At 45.2% G+C, this 21,461-nt stretch overlaps 2 protein-coding genes across 2 annotated transcripts in view; one reads left to right on the forward strand and one right to left on the reverse strand.

The window, feature by feature from the left end:
• Positions 1-21,461, forward strand: part of LOC147096194 (E3 ubiquitin-protein ligase TRIM39-like) — a 546,064-nt gene that overhangs the window by 270,479 nt on the left and 254,124 nt on the right. The window lies entirely within an intron of this gene.
• The window catches only part of LOC147096196 (zinc-binding protein A33-like), a 42,716-nt gene that overhangs the window by 20,696 nt on the left and 559 nt on the right, over positions 1-21,461 (reverse strand). The window contains exons 2-3 of the mRNA XM_085975064.1: positions 2,918-3,013; positions 2,338-2,571 (exon numbers count right to left, since the gene is read on the reverse strand). Coding sequence (XP_085831190.1) covers positions 2,338-2,571; positions 2,918-3,013 — 330 coding nt within the window. The remainder of the gene's footprint in view (positions 1-2,337; positions 2,572-2,917; positions 3,014-21,461) is intronic.

Below are 21,461 nucleotides of genomic sequence, written 5' to 3' on the forward strand. Positions count from 1 at the left end.
ATGTTCAATAATAAACAGAGGGGGAAGATTAAAAATGATAAGATTCTTAGGTGGCGGATCGAGCTCTCCACCTTCGAGTACGACATCATTTACCGGCCAGGGGCCCTTAACGAATCCCCTGACGCCCTCTCACGAGGGATGTGTGCCAGCGCCACCGGGGATCGGCTACAGACCCTCCACAACGACCTCTGCCACCCAGGGGTCACACGGCTGTTCCACTTCATAAAGTCCCGTAACTTACCCTACTCGATTGAGGAAGTTCGGTCCCTGACCAGGAACTGCCGCACTTGCGCTGAGTGCAAGCCTTGGTTCTACCGCCCAGATAGAGCCCACTTAATCAAAGCTACATGGCCCTTTGAGCGGCTCAGCTTAGATTTCAAGGGCCCCCTCCTGTCCGTCGACCGCAATGTTTACTTCCTGAACATTGTGGACGAATACTCCCGGTTCCCATTCGCCTTCCCCTGCCCAGACATGACCAGCGCCACGGTCATTAAATGCCTCAACAGCCTGTTCTGCCTGTTCGGTATGCCGAGCTACATCCATACGGATAGGGGGGCATCCTTCATGAGTGAAGAGCTACGCCAGTACATGCTGTCCAGGGGGATCGCCACGAGCCGTACCACCAGCTACAACCCCCGGGGTAACGGCCAAGTGGAGCGGGAGAACGGGACAGTATGGAAAGCAGTCACTCTAGCTCTAAGGACCAAGGGCCTCCCTATCTCCCGCTGGCAGGAAGTCCTCTCGGATGTGCTCCATTCGATACGGTCGCTATTGTGTACGGCCACTAATACCACGCCTCATGAACGAATGTTTGTCTTTCCACGGAAATCCACCTCAGGCGTATCCATGCCGTCATGGCTCTCCACCCCAGGTCCGGTATTCGTGCGAAGGCATGTGAGGGGCCACAAGACGGACCCTCTCGTGGAGCCAGTACACCTACTCCACGCCAACCCCCAATACGCATATGTCCGGCACGCCGACGGAAGGGAGGACACCGTGTCCATAAAAGACGTCGCCCCAGCCAGCATCGACAACAACCACGGCAATAGCGGCAACGACAATCACAGCAACTCTTACCCACCCACTACTCTTTCATCACCCCCGGAAGAACACCGACCAACGGCACCCCCACCAACTACCCCTTCAACAACCCTGGCGGCACCCCCGGCAGAGACCCAGGAGGCTACCGGGGACACCCAGCCGACACCCGCAGCACCGCAACAGCCACGTCGGTCGCAGAGGACTATCAAACCCCCGAACAGACTAAATCTATAGAAGGGGTGAATGTGATGAAATATTTCCATTCATCACTGCCTGTGACTGAGATCGGTTTCAGTGTCATTTCCCTTCCCCCAGACCTCATTGTATTGTGTACTGGAATGTGCTGTATTGTATACTGGAATGTGCTGTGTGTAGGGCTCCGCCCATACCTGGCCCCGTTTGTAAGCTAGCTTCAGTCTAGCCCCAATCTCCAGAAGGACGACATCTCTCTCGCTTATGTGTTTCGTTCTAAGTTAATAAAAGCCTTGTTTTGTTCTGCTACCTTCGAGTCTCGAAATTATTGAGGCACATCAATGGGGAGAAAGCAGGGATCGGGTACTGAATTTGGATGATCAGCCATGATCTCATTGAATGGCGGAGCAGGCTTGAGGGGCCGAATGGCCTATTCCTGCTCCTATCTTCTATGTTTCTATGTTTCTGTCAGCATTTCTGGTCTCCATATTATAACAAAAAGATAGAGGCCCTGGAGAAGGTGCACAAAAGATTTACTAGAATGATACCAGAACTGAGAGGTTGCACCAATTAGGAAAGAGTGAACAGGCTGGGGCTGTTTTCTCTAGAAAAGAGAAGACTGAGGGGTGACCTGATGGAGGTCTTTAAGACTATGAAAGGGTTTGATAGACATAGAGAAGATGTTTCCACTTGCAGGGGAGACCAGAACTAGAGACCATAAATACAAGAAAGTCACTAATAAATCCAATAGTGCCTTTAACGTAATAAAACTTCTTTACCCAGAGAGTGGTGAGAACGTGGAACGCACTACCACATGGAGTGGTTGAGGTGCATAATATAAATACATTTAAGGGGAAGCTAGATAAACACGAGGAAGAAAGGAATAGAATATGTTGATGGGCTTAGTCTACGAAGGGTGGGAGGAGGCTCGTGTGGAGCACAAACACCAACATGGGCCTGTTGGGCCGAAAGGCCTGTTTCTGTGCTGTAAATACACTGTAATTCAATGTAATATTCCAGGTTTTGATGGCACACCCTGCACGGTCTTGAAGACTGTGTCAAAGAGGGACGAAGGAAACAAAAAACAAATAAATAAACAGCTACCATTAAAAACTTGATGCTGTCCTGTTCACTCAGCTCTTGTTCAATATCCTGAACAGTAACTGAAAGCGATGAGATTTCCTCCGTTATCTTCTCAATCCTCCCCTTCATCTCCTGACTGTTTTTCTCTTTCTCCAGTTTCAGATCTTCCAACTCAATCCTCTCCTCCTCACGGAGAAACTGGTGAAGTTTTTCAAATTCTGCTTTAATCTGTTTCTCTGTCTTTACGCCTTGGTCCTTTGGAAAAGAATAGTGAGATTGAAAAAACAAATGAGCATTTTAAAAAGGTTGTGCAGCCTGTGCAGTTCTCTTCATACAAGAATCTTTTAGAGAAAAACATTCTCTGCTGCAGTGAAATCCAGTTAATGGGGACCAGATGATAATTTATTCAGAAGAGGGAGCTTTAACTGTGGATCGAGCTGCTGTATTTTCTTTAACTCCGGTTTCACCAGCACAAGGGAAGTGTCTGTGCTAATTCAATGATTATCTAAATTGAGATTTTACTTTGGTAATGGACATTCAACGGTTCAAAGAAAAACAAATCGTGATTGGAAAATATACAACAAAGTGACATCAAATGTACCTGAATGTGGGTTAATGTTTCCACATAATCACTTTTTACAGCGTCACATTCCTTCTTCTTGTCCTGGACCGGCTTCAGTAAGGTTCGCAGCTCCTCCTGAACAAAGATCAGTTAATTTGTACACTTTTGTGCCATAAACAGCTGAAAATTAAATACCATCTAGTGTAATCAATGAAAATTCTCAGAGCATTCATTCCCTCGAATATAGAAGATTAAGGAGTGATCTAACTGAGGTGTTTAAGATGATTAAAGGAGTTGCGAGGGGAGATAGAGAGAAACTATTTCCTCTGGTGGGAGCGTCCACAAGGGGGCAGAACCTTAAAATGAAAGCCAGGCCGTTCAGGGGTGATGTCAGGAAGCACTTCTTCACACAAAGGGTAGTGGAAATCTGGAACTCTCTCCCCCAGGTACAGCAAGTAATCAAAAAGGCAAGTGGAATGTTGGCCTTTATTTCAAGGGGTTTGGAGTCTAAAAGCAGGGAAGTCCTGCTACAACTGTACAGGGTATTGGTGAGACCACACCTTGAGTGCTGCGTACAGTTTTGGTCTCCTTATTTAAGGAAGGATATACTTGCATTGGAGGCAGTTCAGAGACAATTCACTAGGTTAATACCTGAGATGAGGGGGTTGACTTATGAGGAAAGGTTGAGCAGGCTGGGCCTATACTCATTGGAATTTAGAAGAATGAGAGGTGATCTTATTGAAACATATAAGATACTGAGGGGGCTCGACAAGGTAGATGCAGAGAGGATGTTTCCTCTCGTGGGGAAATCTAGAACTCGAGGGCATAGTTTCAGAATAAAGAGTCACCATCTTAGAACTGAGATCAGGAGGAATTTCTTCTCTGAGGGTTGTAAATCTGTGGAATTCTCTGCCCCAGAGAGCTGTGGAGGCTGAGTCATTAAATACTATGGGGCAGTAATTCCTCCCCAAACGCGTGAGTACGGAAGGGGTACTCGCGCGTCTGGCCGGAGGAAATGCCGGTTTTCAGCATGCACAGTGCATGCGCTGAAAACCGGCATTTCCTCTCCTCTAACCCAAGAGTTGAAGAGGCTAGCGCGTGCACTGTAGGGGGCAGCGCGTGCGTCTTGGATTTCCTCTGTTTTAGGGGATTTGCGCATGTGTAAAGGCCTCCGGTCTTTACGCTTGTAAAAAGCACACGTAAGTATTTCTTTTTACAGGTAAGTGGTGTTTTAGTGCAATTTAGAATTTTTTTCCCACAGGTTTATTATTTTAAAGAATCTACAATAAGGTAAGTTTAGTTTTAGACCCTTTTTTATTAAAAAATTATTTTTTTCAAAAAAAATTATTGTTTAAATTATTTTTTTAAACTTATTTATACTTAAGTTAATAATTGGGATGTTTTTAAAATTTTTATTTAAAATTTAAATAGTGTTTTGGTCCCCCGTAGTTTTCATGAGTTTGACAGTTCTTACTCTCAAACTCATGAATGAACCTTCCCCTCCCCTGATTGGTTGTACAGTGCTCACCTGATCCCAGCCGGCACATCGCACTAACTACGCCGCTGGATCAGGTAAGCACTGCGCGCTGACATCAGAACCGGGCCTGTGACAGGAAATGCAAGCAGGCCCGGGCTTCAGATGTCAGCGCGCAGGGTGAGTGCAGATCGGGGGCTTGCACGCGCGGCAAGCCCCCGACACCAAGTTCTGGCCCAATAAAGGTGGAGATAGACAGATTTTTGCAAGATAAAGGAGTGAAGGGTTATGGGGAGCAGGCAGAGAAGTGGCTTTGAGCCCAAGATCAGCCATGATCTTATTGAATGGCGGAGCAGGCTCGAGGGGCCAAGTGGCCTATTCCTGCTCCTATTTCTTATATTCTTAAAAAGCTGTAAGGCTGAGGGTCAATTGAAAATGTCAAAACTGAGATTGATGGATTTTTGTTAGCAAGGATATTAAGGGTTACAGAACCAAGCCAGCTAGATGGAGTTAAGATACAGGTCAGCCATGATCTAACTGAATGGCAAAACAGGCTCAATGGGCTGAACAACCTATTCTTGCTCCTATGTACAGCTCTCAGACTTTTATGGGGCCTCTTTTTCTTCACATTCAGCAGTTTCTGAGATAGATTTTGAGCTTGCTATCTGGCATAAAACTGGCGTTAGGGATCGGCCACCCGCTACAGGAACCACCTGATTCCATTTCCTTTTCATCATGAATGTTTGATCCGAAATATGAAGTTAATAGAGAATTTGAGAGGCTTTGGTTTATTATAAGCTGATTTGAAGTGCTGACCAGAAATTAACTCGACTCTTACTGTACTTACTCATGTTGAACCCATGCTGTTGAAACCATTTCTCTTACTAATAAACAACCATGCCGTAGACACCATTACACCCAGGGGTAAATGCCACAGGAGTTCCACTGCTTTATAATACAATGTTAATCTAGTGAGTCGGTCATATCTCAAAGTGTTACATGCGTCACAGTCGAAAGGGTCAAATCTCAAAATGTCAATCATACTCCTACCTGATTGGCTGAAATAACTACTCTGTTGTTAACCATGTTGATTTGCACAGGTAGAGACAGGAGATTCGCCCAAGCAGGAACTACCAATCCACCTAGAACCAACCAATGAAGTTGTTCTGTTTTTCCTCAATCCTACCAATCAGGGCCCAGAAATTGCAACAAGATGAACCAATGAAAGTTACTCAAATCTTTCTTTACTGATGTATTTTCACTGCCAGGTTGTTTCCTCAGCTACTCCAATAGATACAGGTTAAAATACGTGTTACTAGTAAATTCCCCGTCGCATTGCCGAGAGCTGGTTAAAGATAAGGGAGCTGAGAGGTGAGTATTGGGTGAGTTTTTATGGTAAGTTTTTTGTTTTGTTTTGAGTATATTTCTGCGAAGTAGTTCGTGGCCTATCTAACAGAGGGAAGTGCTGATTGGAGGATAGCTGTTAAGTGTTTCTTGTTAAGTTTTAAGTTTAGTTCTGGTAAATAGAGGACTGGCAGGGCAGCTCAGTCCCGTGAATTGCACATGCTGTGCCATGTGGGAAATCCTGGATGCTTCTTGGGGCCTGGATGACCACGTGTGCAGGAAGTGTCACCAACTGCAGCAACTCGAGCTCCGGGTTTCTAGTGTTGTTGGGGAGGGTTTAAGTTAGCTTGGCAGGGGGATGGGCACCAGCATATAGGAGTAGATAAGAGGCATAAAGTGCATAAAAGAGTGAGAATGTTGGATAGTACTAGAGAAGAAAGTAGTGCTAGAGGCGGAAGTAGTACCATATTAGATTGGAGCAGACTAAGAAAGATTACGTAAAATTCAAAAATGGGTTTAAATTGCATGTATGTAAACACACAAAGTGTGGTGAATAAGGTTGGTGAGCTACAAGCACAATTAGCTGTGGGGCAATATGATGTGGCAATAACAGAAATGTGGCTTAAAACGGTGAGGACTGGGCACTTGATATTCAAGTGTACAAGGTGTTCAGAAAGGATAGGGAAGGTAAATAGGGAGGTTGGGTGGCAGTGCTGATTAAGGAAAACATTGTAGTGTTGGAAAGAGAGGATGTTCTTGAGAGGGCAAGGACAGAATCTATTTGGTTAGAGTTGAGGAGCAAAAAGGGTATGATCACGCTATTGGGGGTATTCTATAAGCCTCCAAATAGTGAGAGGCAGGTAGAGGAGCAAATCTGCAGGGAAATCGCAGAGATATGCAAGAGATATAAATAGAGTGGCGATATTGCAGGACTTTTTCTTATTCATTTATGGGATGTGGGCGTCACTGGCAATATTGGCATTTATTGGCCGCCCCTAATTGCCCTTGAGAAGGTGGTGATGGGCCGCCTTCTCGAACCGCTGCAGTCCATGTGGTGAAGGTACTCCCACAGTGCTGTTAGGTAGGGAGTTCCAGGATTTTGACCCAATGACGATGAAGGGTCGGTGAAATACTTCTAAGTCATGATGGTGTGTGACTTGGAGGGGAACTTGGAGGTGGTGGTGTTCCCATGCACCTGCTGCCCTTGTCCTTCTAGGTGGAAGAGGTCGCGAGTTTGGGAGGTGCTGCCGAAGAAGCCTTGGCGAGTTGCTGCAGTGCATCTTGTAGATGGTACACACTGCAGCCATGGTACACCAGTGGTGGAGAGAGTGAATGTTTACGGTGCTGGATGGGATGCCAATCAAGCGGGCTGCTTTGTCCTGGATGGTGTCGAGCTTCTTGAGTGTTGTTGGAGCTGCACCCATCCAGGCAAGTGGAGAATATTCCATCATACTCCTTACTTGTGCCTTGTAGATGGTGGAAAGGCTTTGGGGAGTCAGGAGGTGAGACACTCACCGCAGAATACCCAGCCTCTGACCTGCTCTTGTTGCCACTGTATTTATGTGGCTGGCCCAGTTAAGTTTCTGGTCAATGGTGTCCCCCAGGATGTTGATGGTGGGGGATTCGGTGATGGTAATACCGTTGAATGTCAAGGGGAGGTGGTTAGACTCTCGCTTGTTGCAGATAGTCATTGCCTGGTACTTGTGTGGCATGAATGTTACCTGCCACTTATCAGCCCAAGCCTGAACGTCGTCCGGGTCTTGTTGCATGCGGGCATGGACTGCTTCATTATCTGAGGAGTTGTGAATAGCACTGAACACTGTGCAGTCATCAGCGAACCCATTTCTGACCTTATGTTGGAGCAAAGGTCTTTGATGAAGCAGCTGAAGATGGTTGGGCCTAAGACACTGCCCCAAGGAACTCCTGCAGCGATGTCCTGGGGCTGTGATAATTGATCTTCAACCACCACAACCACCTTCCTTTGTGCTAGGTATGACTCCAGCCAGTGGAGAGTTTTCCCCCCTGATTCCCTTTGACTTCTGTTTTACTAGGGCTTCCTGATGCCGCACTCGGTCAAATGCTGCCTTGATGTCAAGGGCAGTCACTCTCACCTCACCTCTGGAATTCAGTTCCTTTGTCCATGTTTGGACCAAGGCTGTAATAAGGTCGGGAACCGAGTGGTCTTGGTGGAACCCAAACTGGGCATCAGTGAGCAGGTTATTGGTGAGTAAGTGTCACTTCATAGCACTGTCGATGACAGCTTCCATCACTTTGCCAATGATTGAGAGTAGACTGATGGGGCGGTAATTGGTCAGGTTGGATTTGTCCTGCTTTTTGTGGGCAGGACCTACCTGGGCAATTTTCCACATTGTCGGATAAATGCCAGTGTTGTAGCTGTACTGGAACAGCTTGGCTAGAGGCATAGCTAATTCTGGAGCACAAGTCTGCAGCACGATAGCCGGAATATTGTCAGGGCCCATAGCCTTTGCTGTATCCAGTGCACTCAGCCGTTTCTTGATATCACGTGGAGTGATTCAAATTGGCTGAAGACTGGCTTCTGTGATGGTGGGGACCTCAGGAGGAGGCCGATATGGATCATCCACTCAGTACTTCAGGCTGAAGATGGTTGCAAATGCTTTTGCCTTGTCTTTTGCACTCACATGCTGGGCTACACCATCATTGAGGATGGGGATATTCTGTTGCAACTCTGTTGGTCGGAGTATAAATCAGGAAATAGTTGGGGCTTGTAATAAGGGAACAGCTATAATCATGGGGGATTTTAACTTTCATATTGACTGGACTAATCAAATTGGGCATGGCAGCCTTGAGGAAGAGTTCATAGAGTGTATTAGGGATGGGTTCCTTGAGCAATATGTAACTGAACCAACCAGAGGGCAAGCAATCTTAGATCTGGTCCTGTGTAATGAGACAGGATTAATAAAAAATGTCCTAGTAAAGGATCCCCTTGGAATGAGTGACCATAATATGGTTGAGTTCCAAATTCAGTTTGAGGGTGAGAGAGTTGGATCTCAAACTGAGCTTAAATAAAGGAGACTATGAAGGTATGAGAGTAGAATTGACTAAAGTGGACTGGGAAAACAGATTAAAGTGTAAGACGGTACAAGAGCAGTGGTCTACATTCAAGAAGATATTTCACATCTTTCAAGATAAATATATTCCACTGAGGAAAAAGGGGAGTAAAAGAAAAGACAGCCATCCGTGGCTTAGTAAAGTAATAAAGGATAGTATCCGACTGAAAACAAAGCCAAATCTAGTGGGAGGATAGAAGATTGGGAAGCATTTAAAAGCCAACAAACAATAACTAAAAGATTAATTAAGAAAGTGAAGATAGATTATGAAAGTAAACTAGCAAAAAGTATAAAAACAGACAGCAAGAGTTTCTACAGCTATATAAAAAGAAAAAGGGTGGCTAAAGTGAACGTTGGTCCCTTAGAGGATGAGACCGGGAAACTAGTGGTGGGGAACACGGAGATGGCAAAGACGCTGAACAAATATTTTGTATCAGTCTTTACAGTAGAGGACACTAAAAATATCCCAACACTGGACAAACAGGGGGCAATGGGGGGAGAGGAGCTAAACACAATTAAAATCACTAAGGAGATGATACTCGGTAAAATAATGGGACTTAAGGCGGATAAATCCCCCAGACCTGATGGCCGACATCCTAGGGTCTTGAGAGAAGTGGCGGTAGGGATTGTGGATGCATTGGTGATTATTTTCCAGAACTCCCTGGACTCAGGAAAGGTCCCGGCAGATTGGAAAACTGCTAATGTAACACCCTTATTTAAGAAGGGAAGTAGACAAAAAGCTGGAAACTATAGACCAGTTAGCCTAACATCTGTGGCAAAATGTTGGAGTCCATTATTAAGGAAACAGTAACAGAGCACTTGGATAAACATAATTTAATAGGACAGAGTCAGCATGGTTTTATGAAGGGGAAGTCATGTTTGACAAATTTGCTCGAATTCTTTGAGGACGTAACATACAGGGTGGATAAAGGGGAACCAGTGGATGTAGTGTATTTGGACTTCCAAAAGGCATTTGACAAGGTTCCACACAAAAGATTACTGATCAAGATAAAAAATCACGGGATTGGGGGTAATATACTGGCATGGGTGGAAGATTGGCTATCTAACAGAAAACAAAGAGTTGGGATAAATGGTTCGTTCTCGGGCTGGCAATCAGTAACCAGTGGTGTTCCGCAGGGGTCAGTGCTGGGACCCCAACTCTTTGCAATCTATATTAATGATTTGGAGGAAGGGACCGAGTGCTACATATCCAAGTTTGCCGACGGCACAAAGATGGGAGGGAAAGTAGTGAGTGAGGAGGACATAAAAAAACTGCAAAAGGAGATAGACAGGCTAAGTGAGTGGGCAGAGATTTGGCAGATGAAATATAATATTGGAAAGTGTGAGGTTATGCACTTTGGCAGAATAAAATCAAAGAGCAAGTTATTACCTAAATGGAGAGAAAGTGCTACAGTACAAAGGGATCTGGGGGTCCTGGTGCATGAAACACAAAAAGTTAGTATGCAGGTGCAGCAGGTGATCAGGAAGGCCAATGGAATCTTGGCTTTTATTGCAAGGGGGATGGAGTATAAAAACAGGGAAGCCTTGCTGCAGTTATACAGGGTATTGGTGAGGCCACACCTGGAATACTGCGTGCAGTTTTGGTTTCCATATTTAAGAAAAGATATACTTGCTCTCGAGGCGGTTCAGAGAAGGTTCACTCGGTTGATTCCGGAGATGAGGGGGTTGACGTATAAGGAAAGGTTGACTAGGTTGGGCGTCTACTCATTGGAGTCCAGAAGAATGAGAGGCGATCTTATCGAAACATATAAGATTGTGAGGGGGCTTGATTGGGTGGATGCGGTGAGGATGTTTCCACTGATGGGTGAGACTAGAACTAGGGGGCATAATCTTAGAATAAGTGGCTGCCCTTTCAAAACTGAGATGAGGAGAAACTTCTTCACTCAGAGGGTAGTAAACCTATGGAATTTGCTACCCCAGAGAGCTGTGGAAGCTGCAACATTAAATAAATTAAAAACGGAGATAGACAGTTTCCTAGCAGATAAGGGAATTCGGGGTTACGGGGAGAGGGCAGGGAAGTGGACGTGAGTCTAGATTCGGATCAGCCGTGATCCTATTGAATGGCGGAGCAGGCCCAAGGGGCCGTATGGCCTACTCCTGCTCCTACTTCTTATGTTCTTATGTTCTTATGGGGATATTCATGGAGCCTCATCCTCCCGTTAGTTGTTTAATGGTCCACCATCATTCACGATTGGATGTGGCAGGACTTCAGAGCTTTGATCTGATCTGTTGATTGTGGGATCGCTTAGCCCTGTCTATAGCATGCTGCTTCCGCTTTTTAGCATGCATGTAGTCCTGTGTTGCAGCTTCCCCAGGTTGGCACCTCATTTTTAGGTACACCTGGTGTTGCTCCTAGCATGCTTTTCTACACTCCTTATTGTACCAGGGTTGGTCCCCTGGCTTGATGGTAATGGTAGAGTGAGGGATATGCCGGGCCATGAGGTTACAGATTATGGTGGAATACAATTCTGCTGCTACCTAATTACCCAAATCTTGATTGGGATAATGCTATGGTAAAGGGAAAGGAGGGGGAGGAATTTCTGAAATGTCTTCAGGAGAATTTCCAGTATGTTCTTGGCCCAACTAGGAAGTAGGCATTGCTGGATCTGGTGCTGGGCAATGAGGTGGGCCAGGTTGACCAAGTGTCTGTGGGAGAACATTTGGGTACGAGTGATCATCGTTTCATAAGATTTAGATTAGCAATGGAGAGGAGCAAGGAACAATCTCAAGTGGAACTTCTAAACTGGAATAGGGCTAACTTCAATGGGATGCAAAAGGATCTAGCCAAGGTAAAATGGAACCAAAGACTGACAGGAAAAACTGTAATGGAACAATGGGTGATCTTTAAGGAGGAGATGTTCCAAGTACAGGCTAGGTACATTCCAACAAGAGGGAAGGGTAAGGGAGCCAAAGCAAGGGCTCCTTGGATGACGAGGGAGATAGAGAAGATGTTGAAACAAAAAAAAGAGGGTGTATGATGCATGTCAGGTGAATTCATCAAGTGAGAACCAGACCAAATACAATAGGTTGAGAGGGGAAGTGAAGGTAAAAGTAAGATTCGCAAAGAGAGAATATGAGATTAGAATGTCGGTTAACATAAAAGGGAACCCAAAAATCTTCCACCGACATATAAACAGTAAGCGGGTAGTAAGAGGCGAGGTGGGACCTTTTCAGGACAATGAAGGTGATATATGCTGAGAGGCGCAGGGCAAGGCTAGAATACTCAATGAGTACTTTGTATCGGTGTTTACTAAGGAGGTGGATGCTGACAAAATATTGGTAGAAGCGGAAAAGGTAGAAGCAATAGAAGGGTTGAAAATTGATAGGCCGGATGTAGTAGAAAGTCTGGGTATGCTTAGAGTGGATAAGTCGCCTGGTCCAGATGGCTTGCATCCCAGGTTGCTAAGGGACGTGGGGGAGGAGATAGCGGAAGGGCTTGCCATAATTTTCCAATCTTCCCTAGATGCGGGGGAGGTGCCTGAGGATTGGAAAGTGGCAAATGTGACACCATTGTTCAAGAAAGGGTGTAAGAACAATTCTAGTAACTACAACTACAGTTTAACATCAGTGGTGGGTAAAGTTTTAGAAACAATAATCAAGGAAAAAATTAACGGGCACTTGGAGATCGTGTTTGACTAATCTAATTGAATTTTTTGATGAAGTAACAGGGAGGATTGATGCAGGGAATGCAATGGATGTTGTCTACATGGATTTTAGGAAGGCGTTTGACAAAGTACCACATAGAAGGCAGATTAACAAAATTGAGGCTCATAGAATAGGTGGGTCAGTGGCAGCTTGGATAAGGAATTGGCTTAAGGACAGAAAACAGCGAGTTGTGGTAAATGGCTGTTTTTCAGACTGGAGGATGGTAGACAGTGGTGTTCCCCAAGGGTCAGTGCTGGGGCCACTGCTTTTTTGATATATATACATGACTTGGACATTGGAAAACAGAATACAATTTCTAAATTTGTCGATGGCACCAAACTTGGGGGTGTGGCAATCAGTGATGATGATACCAATCAACTGCAACAGGACATAGATAGGCTAGTAGAATGGGCAGACAAGTGGCAGATGAAATTTAATATGGAAAAGTGTGAGGTGATGCATTTTGGCAGAAGGAACAGAGAGAGGCAATATACACTTAATGGCACAGTTTTAAAGAGTGTGCAGGGATATAGGGACTTGGGAATTAATGTGCATAGGTCCCTGAAGGTGGCAGGACATATTGAGAGAGTGGTTAGCAAAGCATATGGGATCTTGGGTTTCATAAATAGAGGTATTGAGTACAAAAGCAGAGAAGTTATGCTGAATCTTTATAAAGCGCTGGTTAGGCCACAACTGGTGTTTTGTGTCTAGTTCTGGTCACCACATTTTAGGAAGAATGTGAAGGCCCTTGAGAGGGTGCAGAGGAGATTTACCAGAATGGTTCCGGGGATGGGGGATCTTAGCTACAAGGACAGGTTGCAGAAGCTGGATTTGTTTTCAAAGGAGGTTGAGGGGTGATTTGATAGAGTTGTACAAGATTTTGAAAGTTTTGGATGGGCTAGACAGAGAAAGGTTGTTCCGACTAGTTGATGGTACAAGGACTAGGGGACACAGATTTAAGGTTTCGGGCAAGAGGTACAGGGGGGATGTGAGGAAAAACTTTTTTACGCAGCGAGTGGTGAGGACCTGGAACTCGCTGTCGACGGAAGTGGTGGAAGCGGAGACACTCAATGTTTTCAAGGGGAGACTTGATAGGAAATTTAGGGAAATAAACTTGCAGGTCTACGGGGATAGAGCAGGGGAATGGGACTGAATACATTGCTCTGCAGTGAGCCGGCGCAGACTCGCTGGGCCGAATGGCCTCCTTCTGTGCCTCTATGATTCTATATCGTTGTTTTCCATTCGGAAGCTGGTGGTGGAATTGGGAGAAAGAATTCAGAAACTCACCCCACAGAGCCTCCTAGAGTGCAGAGTCTGCAACTACATCATAGCAATGCTGACAGGGCACTTTACAATGGGAAATGGTGACACAAAAATATAACCAAAAATGGTGATAATAGGAAGTAGGTTTGAGGACAGCCACTATGTGTTCTCCACAAGATTTTTAGTAATATACAGATAACATAACAAGCATCTAGAAACTGATACAATTACATAGAATGTACAGCACAGAAACAGGCCATTCGGCCCAACTGGTCTATGCTGGTGTTTATGCTCCACAGGAGCACCCCCCCACCCCTCTTCATCTACCCCCATCAGCATAACCGTCTATTCCTTCCTCCCTCATGTACTTATCTAGCTTCCCTTTAAATACATCTATGCTATTTGCCTCAACTACTCATTGTGGTAACAAGTTCCACATTTCTCCTGTAATAGCAGAGCACTTGGAAAGCAGTGACAGGATCGGACAAAGTCAACATGGATTTACAAAAGGTAAATCATGCTTGACTAATCTACTGGAATTTTTTGAGGATGTAACTGGTAAAACAGATAAGGGAGAACCAGTGGATGTGGTGTATTTGGACTTTCAGAAGGCTTTCGATAAGGTCCCACATAAGAAATTAGCGTGCAAAATTAAGGCACATGGGATTGGGGGCAAGGTATTGACTTGGATAGAGAACTGGTTGGCGGACAGAAAGCAAAGAGTTGGAATAAACGGGTCGTTTTCTGAGTGGCAGGCAGTGACTAGTGGGGTACCGCAAGGATCGGTCCTTGGACCCCAGCTGTTCACAATATATATTAATGATCTGGACGAGGGAATTGGATGTAATATCTCCAAATTTGCAGACGACACAAAGCTGGGTGGGAGGGTAAGCTGTGAGGAGGATATCGTGAAACTCCAGTACGATTTGGGCAGGTTGGGTGATTGGGCAGAAAAATGGCAAATGCACTATAATGTGGATAAATGTGAGGTTATCCACTTTGGTGGCAAAAACAGGAAGGCAGATTATTATTTGAATGGCAATAGATTGGGAGAAGGGGAAGTGCAAAGAGACCTGGGTGTTCTTGTGCACCAGTCGCTGAAGGTAAGCATGCAGGTGCAGCAGGCAGTTAAGAAGGCAAATGGTATGTTGGCCTTCGTAGCAAGAGGGTTCGAGTACAGGAACAAGGATGTCTTGCTACAGTTGTACAGGGCCTTCGTGAGACCGCACCTTGAGTACTGTGTGCAGTTTGGGTCGCCTTACCTGAGGAAGGACGTTCTTGCCATGGAAGGAGTGCAGTGAAGATTCACCAGGCTGATACCTGGGATGGCAGGAATGACGTATGAGGAGAGATTGTGTCGATTGGGCTTATACTCACTGGAGTTTAGAAGATTGAGAGGGGATCTCATCGAAACCTATAAAATTCTGTCAGGCCTGGACAGACTAGATGCAGGAAGGATGTTTCTGATGGCCGGGGAGTCCAGAACCAGGGGCCATAGTCTAAGGATAAGGGGTAAGCCATTTAGGACTGAAATGAGGAGGAATTTCTTCACCCAGAGAGTGGTGAACCTGTGGAATTCTCTGCCACAGAGGGCGGTGGAGGACAGTTCATTAAATATATTCAAGAAAGAGTTGGATATATTTCTTAAGGCTAAAGGGATCAAGGGATATGGGGAGAAGGCAGGGACAGGGTACTGAACTTGGATGATCAGCCATGATCTCATTGAATGGCGGAGCAGGCTCGAAGGGCCGAATGGCCTACTCCTGCTCCTATCTTCTATGTTTCTATATTTCTATGAACAGCAAGTGTGAAGCTTGGTTGATGTACAAATGTCAATAGAACCCAGAATAATTCAACTCACTTCTCCAACAGGATTAACAATAATCAAATGTTTGTTCTGAATCAGGCACAGAACAAAAGAGAGACTGAAGCAGCCTGATTGTCAAGTAGCTTTGCCCTAATAAATCAGCTAATTGCCATATTGGCCATTGAAGCACAGGACAGCTTCTTTACCAATACTACTTTTTCCCGGCTACAGTTTTATATATGTAGGCATCAAGCCCACACGACCCTATGGTTGTAAGCAAGATAGATTTAGCTGTGAGGTCTGAAGCCTTGCAGTGACTGGTGAAGGGGACCTATCCAAAACATTATAACCTGCCTTTGCTCTTTACAGATATTGACTGACTTGCTATTTATTTCAAGCATTTTCTGTTTTTATTATCAGCTCCATCATTCTACGTTGAAGTATTTTCTGTTGTTGATGGAGAGGGGGAGGTGCAGTTTCTCTGTACAAGCCAAATGCGTGACGTGGCGCACCTGAAATTCACGAAGATATAGTTAGCAAGCAATAGTTAAATTTACCCATAAATTGGCCCAACTCCTGTTGGATGTAGATCCAGTAAGTTTTCTCCACGTAACCTCTCTCAGGGGCCTGGGTTTGAGTTTTGCTTTACTCATCTCTACCCTTGGTGCAGTTGTAGCTCGGTTTCCCCTCTGGTGTGGCCTCTGCTAGTATTGGTGCTCCTTTTGCAGCCATGACTATGTGCCCTGATGTGCCGTTCTCTGGTTATCTGGTGTGACCACATCTACAATTGATGCCCCTGTTGTGGCCGTGGCAGTTTTTGCCCTTTGTCCTCACCTGTTGCACCAACATTGTTTTCAGCTGCTGGACTCCTGGGCCGATACTGTATTCCCCATGAATGGCTCTCTAAACCCAGCACTGTCAAACCTCAAATCCTTCATCCAGCGCTGCCACGTCTTGTGATCCCACTCCCTCAGTGTACAATATATCCTGTTACTCCCTGTGAACAACCTACACCAGGATCTTTACAGCACTACAGAGTGTGCCGTGCAGTGAAAGGGCCGATCATTTTGTACTGATCTGTAAACTGGTTTTTAGAATAACGTGAAACTCTCACTTTCTTCTGCAACATCAATACAAACACAAGCCTGTGTTAAAGGGGAAGCATTTCAAAAATCCAAGCACTTTATCTAAATTACCCAGACTGTTGAACAATCCAAATCTGCTGATGTAAAATGTTTATGGTCACGTTATCTCTTGATTTGAAAAGCGCCAAAGCACAAATTACAGGATAATTACAATATGCGGATGATTCCACTTGGGAGAGCTCAAGGCTGGAGGTCATGTATGTAAGATGGTCACTAGTAAATACAATGGGGAGGGTTCATGATCGACTTCTTTACCCAGAGAGGGAACTCTGTACCACAGGGAGTGGGTGCAGTGATAGGGTGAGAGGAGGCTCTTGTGGAGCATAAACAAGGCATGGAACTGTTTTTTTTATTATTCGTTTTATGTGATGTGGGTGTCGCTGGCAAGGCCAGTATTTATTGCCCAACTCTAATTGCCCTTGAGAAGGTGGTGGTGGTGGTGAGCTGCCTTCTTGAACTGCCGCAGTCCGTGTGGTGAAGGTACTCCCTCAGTGCTATTAGCTGGGGAGTTCAAGGCTTTTGACCCAGCGACGATGAAGATCGGCAATATACTTCTAAGTCAAGATGGTGTGTGTGACTTGGAGGGGAACTTGGAGGTGGTGGTGTTCCCATGTGCTTGCTGCCCTTCTCCTTCTAGGTGGAAGAATTTGCGGGTTTGGGAGGTTCTGCTGAAGAAGTCTTGGCGAGTGGCTGCAGTGCATCTTGTAGATGGTACACACTGCAGCCACGGTACACCGGTGGTGGAGGGAGTGAATGTTTAAGGTGGTGGAGGGGGTGCCAATCAAGTGGGCTGCTTTGCCCTGGATGGTGTCGAGCTTTTTGAGTGTTGTTGGAGCTGCACTCATCCAGGCAAGTGGAGAGTATTCCATCACACTCCTGACTTGTGCCTTGTAGATGGTCGAAAGGCTTTGGGGAGTCAGGAGGTGAGACACTCGCCACAGAATACCTAGCCTCTACCTGCTATTTTTGCCACAGTATTTATGTGTCTGGTCCAGTTAAGTTTCTGGTCAATGGTGTCCCCCATGTTGTTGATAATAATAATAATAATCAACTTTATTGTCATTGTTAGTGCACAAGTGCAGTACAACGAAATGTAGGCTTGCGGCTCCCGAGAGTGTACATTTAGATTAAGACATTTAAACATTCAACATACATTTGGCTTGTAATACATTAACATAAACATAACCATAATAAAGTGCATTGGCAGATGTGCAGGCTTTAGAGTTTATTTGTGGAGTTCAGTAGGATGACAGCCCTGGGAAAGAAGCTGTTCCTAAATCTGGTTGTTTGGGTGCGAATGCATCTGTAGCGTCTCCCAGATGGCAGGAGGGCGAACAGACTGTGGGTGGCGTGGGTAGGGTCTTTGATGATGGTCCGTGACCTCCGTAAACAGCGTTTCTGGTATATGTGCTCTATGGTCGGTAGCCGGGTGCCGGTAATGCGTTGGGCAGTTTTGACTACCTGCTGCAGGGCTTTCCGGTCATAGTAGCTACAGCTGCCATACCATACTGTGATACAGTTCGTCAGGATGCTCTCTATTGTGCAGCGGTAAAAGTTAGAGAGGATCAGGGGTGACAGGTTACATCCCTTCAGCCTCCTTAGGAAATATAGGCGCTGCTGGGCCTTCTTCACCAGAGAGGAGGTATTGAGGGACCAGGAGAGGTCTTCCGTGATGTGGACTCTGAGGAACTTAAAGCTGTCCACCCTTTCCACCACAGCCCCATGGATGTGGATGGGGGTGTGACTTCCGCCTTTAGACTTCCTGAAGTCCACAATGATTTCTTTGGTTTTCTTGATGTTAAGGGCCAGGTTGTTATCGGCGCACCACTTCACGAGATGCTGGACCTCCTCCCTGTAGGCTGACTCATCGTTGTTGGTGATCTGGCCTACTGCCGTGGTATCATCTGCAAACTTGATGATGGTGTTGGAACCATGAACAGCCACACAGTCGTGGGTGAAGAGGTAGTAGAGGAGGGGGCTCAGCACACATCCTTGTGGGGCCCCCGTGTTCAGGGTCGGGGGGGGAGGTGTGGTTACCTAATTTGACAGACTGGGGTCTGTTTGTTAGGAAGTCCAGGGTCCAGTTGCAGAGGGAAGTGTTCAGGCCAAGAGTGTGGAGTTTGGTGGCCAGCTTGTTGGGGACGATAGTGTTGAATGCTGAGCTGTAGTCTATGAAGAGCATTCTGATGTAGGTCTCTTTACCGTCTAAGTGATTCAGTGCAGAGTGTAGAGCAGTTGTGATTGCATCCTCTGTTGATCTGTTTGCACGATCGGCAAACTGGTGTTGGTCAAGAGAGACGGGAACACTGGCTTTGATGTGGGGGATTCGGCGATGGTAATGCTGTTGAATGTCAAGGGGCGGTGCTTAGACTCTTGCTTGTTGAGCCGTATGGCCTGTTTCTGTGCTGTAAATTCTATGTAATTCTATGCATTGCTCTCGTTCCAGGTTGACAGCTCACATCCTGCAGGTATTGTCCTGAAGACACGAATGGCCAGCCACCTTCTTAGTGAACAATCACCTACGACTACAATCTCACTGTGACCTGCAAACTGTATCTTTGTTTGGCTGTCTCTAGTTTTCTATCTGCCTTTCCTTCTACGACCTTATGACCTTCTACCTACAGTAGCCTAGTGGTTATGTTACTGGACTAATACTCCAGGGAAATTGAGCTCATATCTCACTATGGCAGTTTGAGAATTTGAATTCAGTTTAAAAAGCTGGTACCAGTAAAAGTGGCCATGAAGTTGTCAGATTGTGGTAAAAATCTAATTGCAGTCCTTACTCAGTCTGGCCTGTATGTGGCTCCAATCCCACACCAATGTGGTTCACTCTTAACTGTCCTTTGAAGTGGCCGAGCCACTCAGTTGTATAAACTGTCCAAAGAATAAGACTACAGAGGCTCACAAGGTCCACCACCACCTTCTCAGGTCAATTAATGCTACCTTGCCAACAATGCACACATCCTGAGAATTATTTTAAAACTGGGCAGTGCCTGGTATCTGCTCACTAATTATAATCTCGAGTATCTTCACAGGGTTTCTGACCAATCTTGCTTCTTTCAATAACTTCAATCCATCCAGCATTCCCCTATCATTGGCTCCCTTCAGCACGTGTCCCTCTATGATGAGAATCTGCTGCTGACTGTACTGGTCTCCTGCTACAGTCCCTGAAGGTGCCCTCTCCAGGTCTGATCCTATCCTGGCCTTATCACTTACTGAATCGAATTCTATCCACTCAACCTCAGGACATCTCTTGATTTCTCTCCCTGCAAGTTCCTGCACCTCAAAGGTCAGAAATCCTTTTTAAGCTGCTGATTAACAGACACTTTTCATATCTCTTCACCTTTGTATTGTATCCCCCTTTCTCCTTTATGAATATTGCACAATAACCACACCTCATGGGCTCCATCTTATGTAAGAATAAAAATATATCTTTTGTATGTGTGATGGTCTCAAGACCATTAATATAAGATAAAGACAAATTTGTGTATAGATCTCCCCTGGGTAAGGCAACAGCACGAAACTTAACAAAGAAAACCTGCATAACAGGATAACCCCCCACAGAGACAACATCGAAACTCACCATCGAAACTCAAGAGCCACTAAAAGGTGTCAACAAACAATTAACTTACGCAAGAAATGGCACCAGCCACTGCAGACTGACACATGTTCAAAGGAAAGCCAATCAAGAACGGCCAGAATCTAAAACCCAATCGTGGCGTCTTAAGAATTTAAACTAGAAGACAATTAACTTTAAAAAGATATAAAGACGAGGAACCAAGGCTCTCTCTCTCTCCAATTCCAATTCAAATGCTTTATTGGCATGAAAGTTTACAGAGAACCATATTGCCAAAGCTTACATAGCACTCTCTCTCTCACTCTCTCTCTCGGACCAGGCGGAAGAACAAGAAGCTCTCCCTCTACAGGCCAGACAAAGAAGCAAGGAAAAAGGCCGAACTCAGGGAAGTACTAGTCTGTGTAAATCTAACCCATTACCTTACGAGTTGTAAACGAGTAGAGTCATAGGATACCAATAGGCTATTGTTTTGATGTGCATGAGTGTGTGTCTTTAATAAACTTGCATGAGTTTGTGTGTTTAATAAACTTGCATGAGTTTGTGTGTTTCGTAAACTTATTCCAAATTCTTTCAAAAGAATTGGTCTTGCGAAATAAAAAGCTTACACTTAGTTTTAATTTTCTCAGCTGTTTCCCTTTCTTGTTCTATTTCTCCTGTTGTCCCTTTAGGTTATACTTTATTTAAATTCCAAACATTCCCTTTTAATTTTCCTTCTGTCCACTATCCCGATTTTCACCTTTTACTTCTCTGGGGTTTTCTTTGCTGTATCTGGTCTCTGGTGGTGTGCTGTGTCACCTAATTCACACAGGGGTTTTATTTCACCTTACTTCTCCTCCACTCTATCCCTTTCCCTTTAACTTCTCAAGTGCTTTCCTGTTAAATCTGCCTCTGTTCTTTAAGAAAATACTAGAGTAATTGGTCTGCTTCTGTTTCCTGGTCCCTGTTGTTTTACCCGATCGCTGAAACTTTGCGCTGTTCGGGAGGCTTTGGAGGAAGTTTAACAAGTTCATGTCGACATTAAACACTTCACATCTGGAATATAAATAGGAGACACGTTCCACAGATCATCACTTGTCATGGAGACAGGATCGGTATCGATCTGATAACATACTGTACAAGAGACTTCACTCTGCATTCCAAGGGCTGATCAATTTACACTGATCTATTAAAATGTTGTTTAGAATAAAGTGAAACTCTCACTTCCTGTCCCTGGTTCCT

Source organism: Somniosus microcephalus, unplaced genomic scaffold (genome assembly GCF_052327205.1).
Source record: "Somniosus microcephalus isolate GS21.2 unplaced genomic scaffold, FLI_Smic_1.0 unresolved_chr1, whole genome shotgun sequence".
In the NCBI taxonomy this organism is placed as follows: domain Eukaryota; kingdom Metazoa; phylum Chordata; class Chondrichthyes; order Squaliformes; family Somniosidae; genus Somniosus; species Somniosus microcephalus.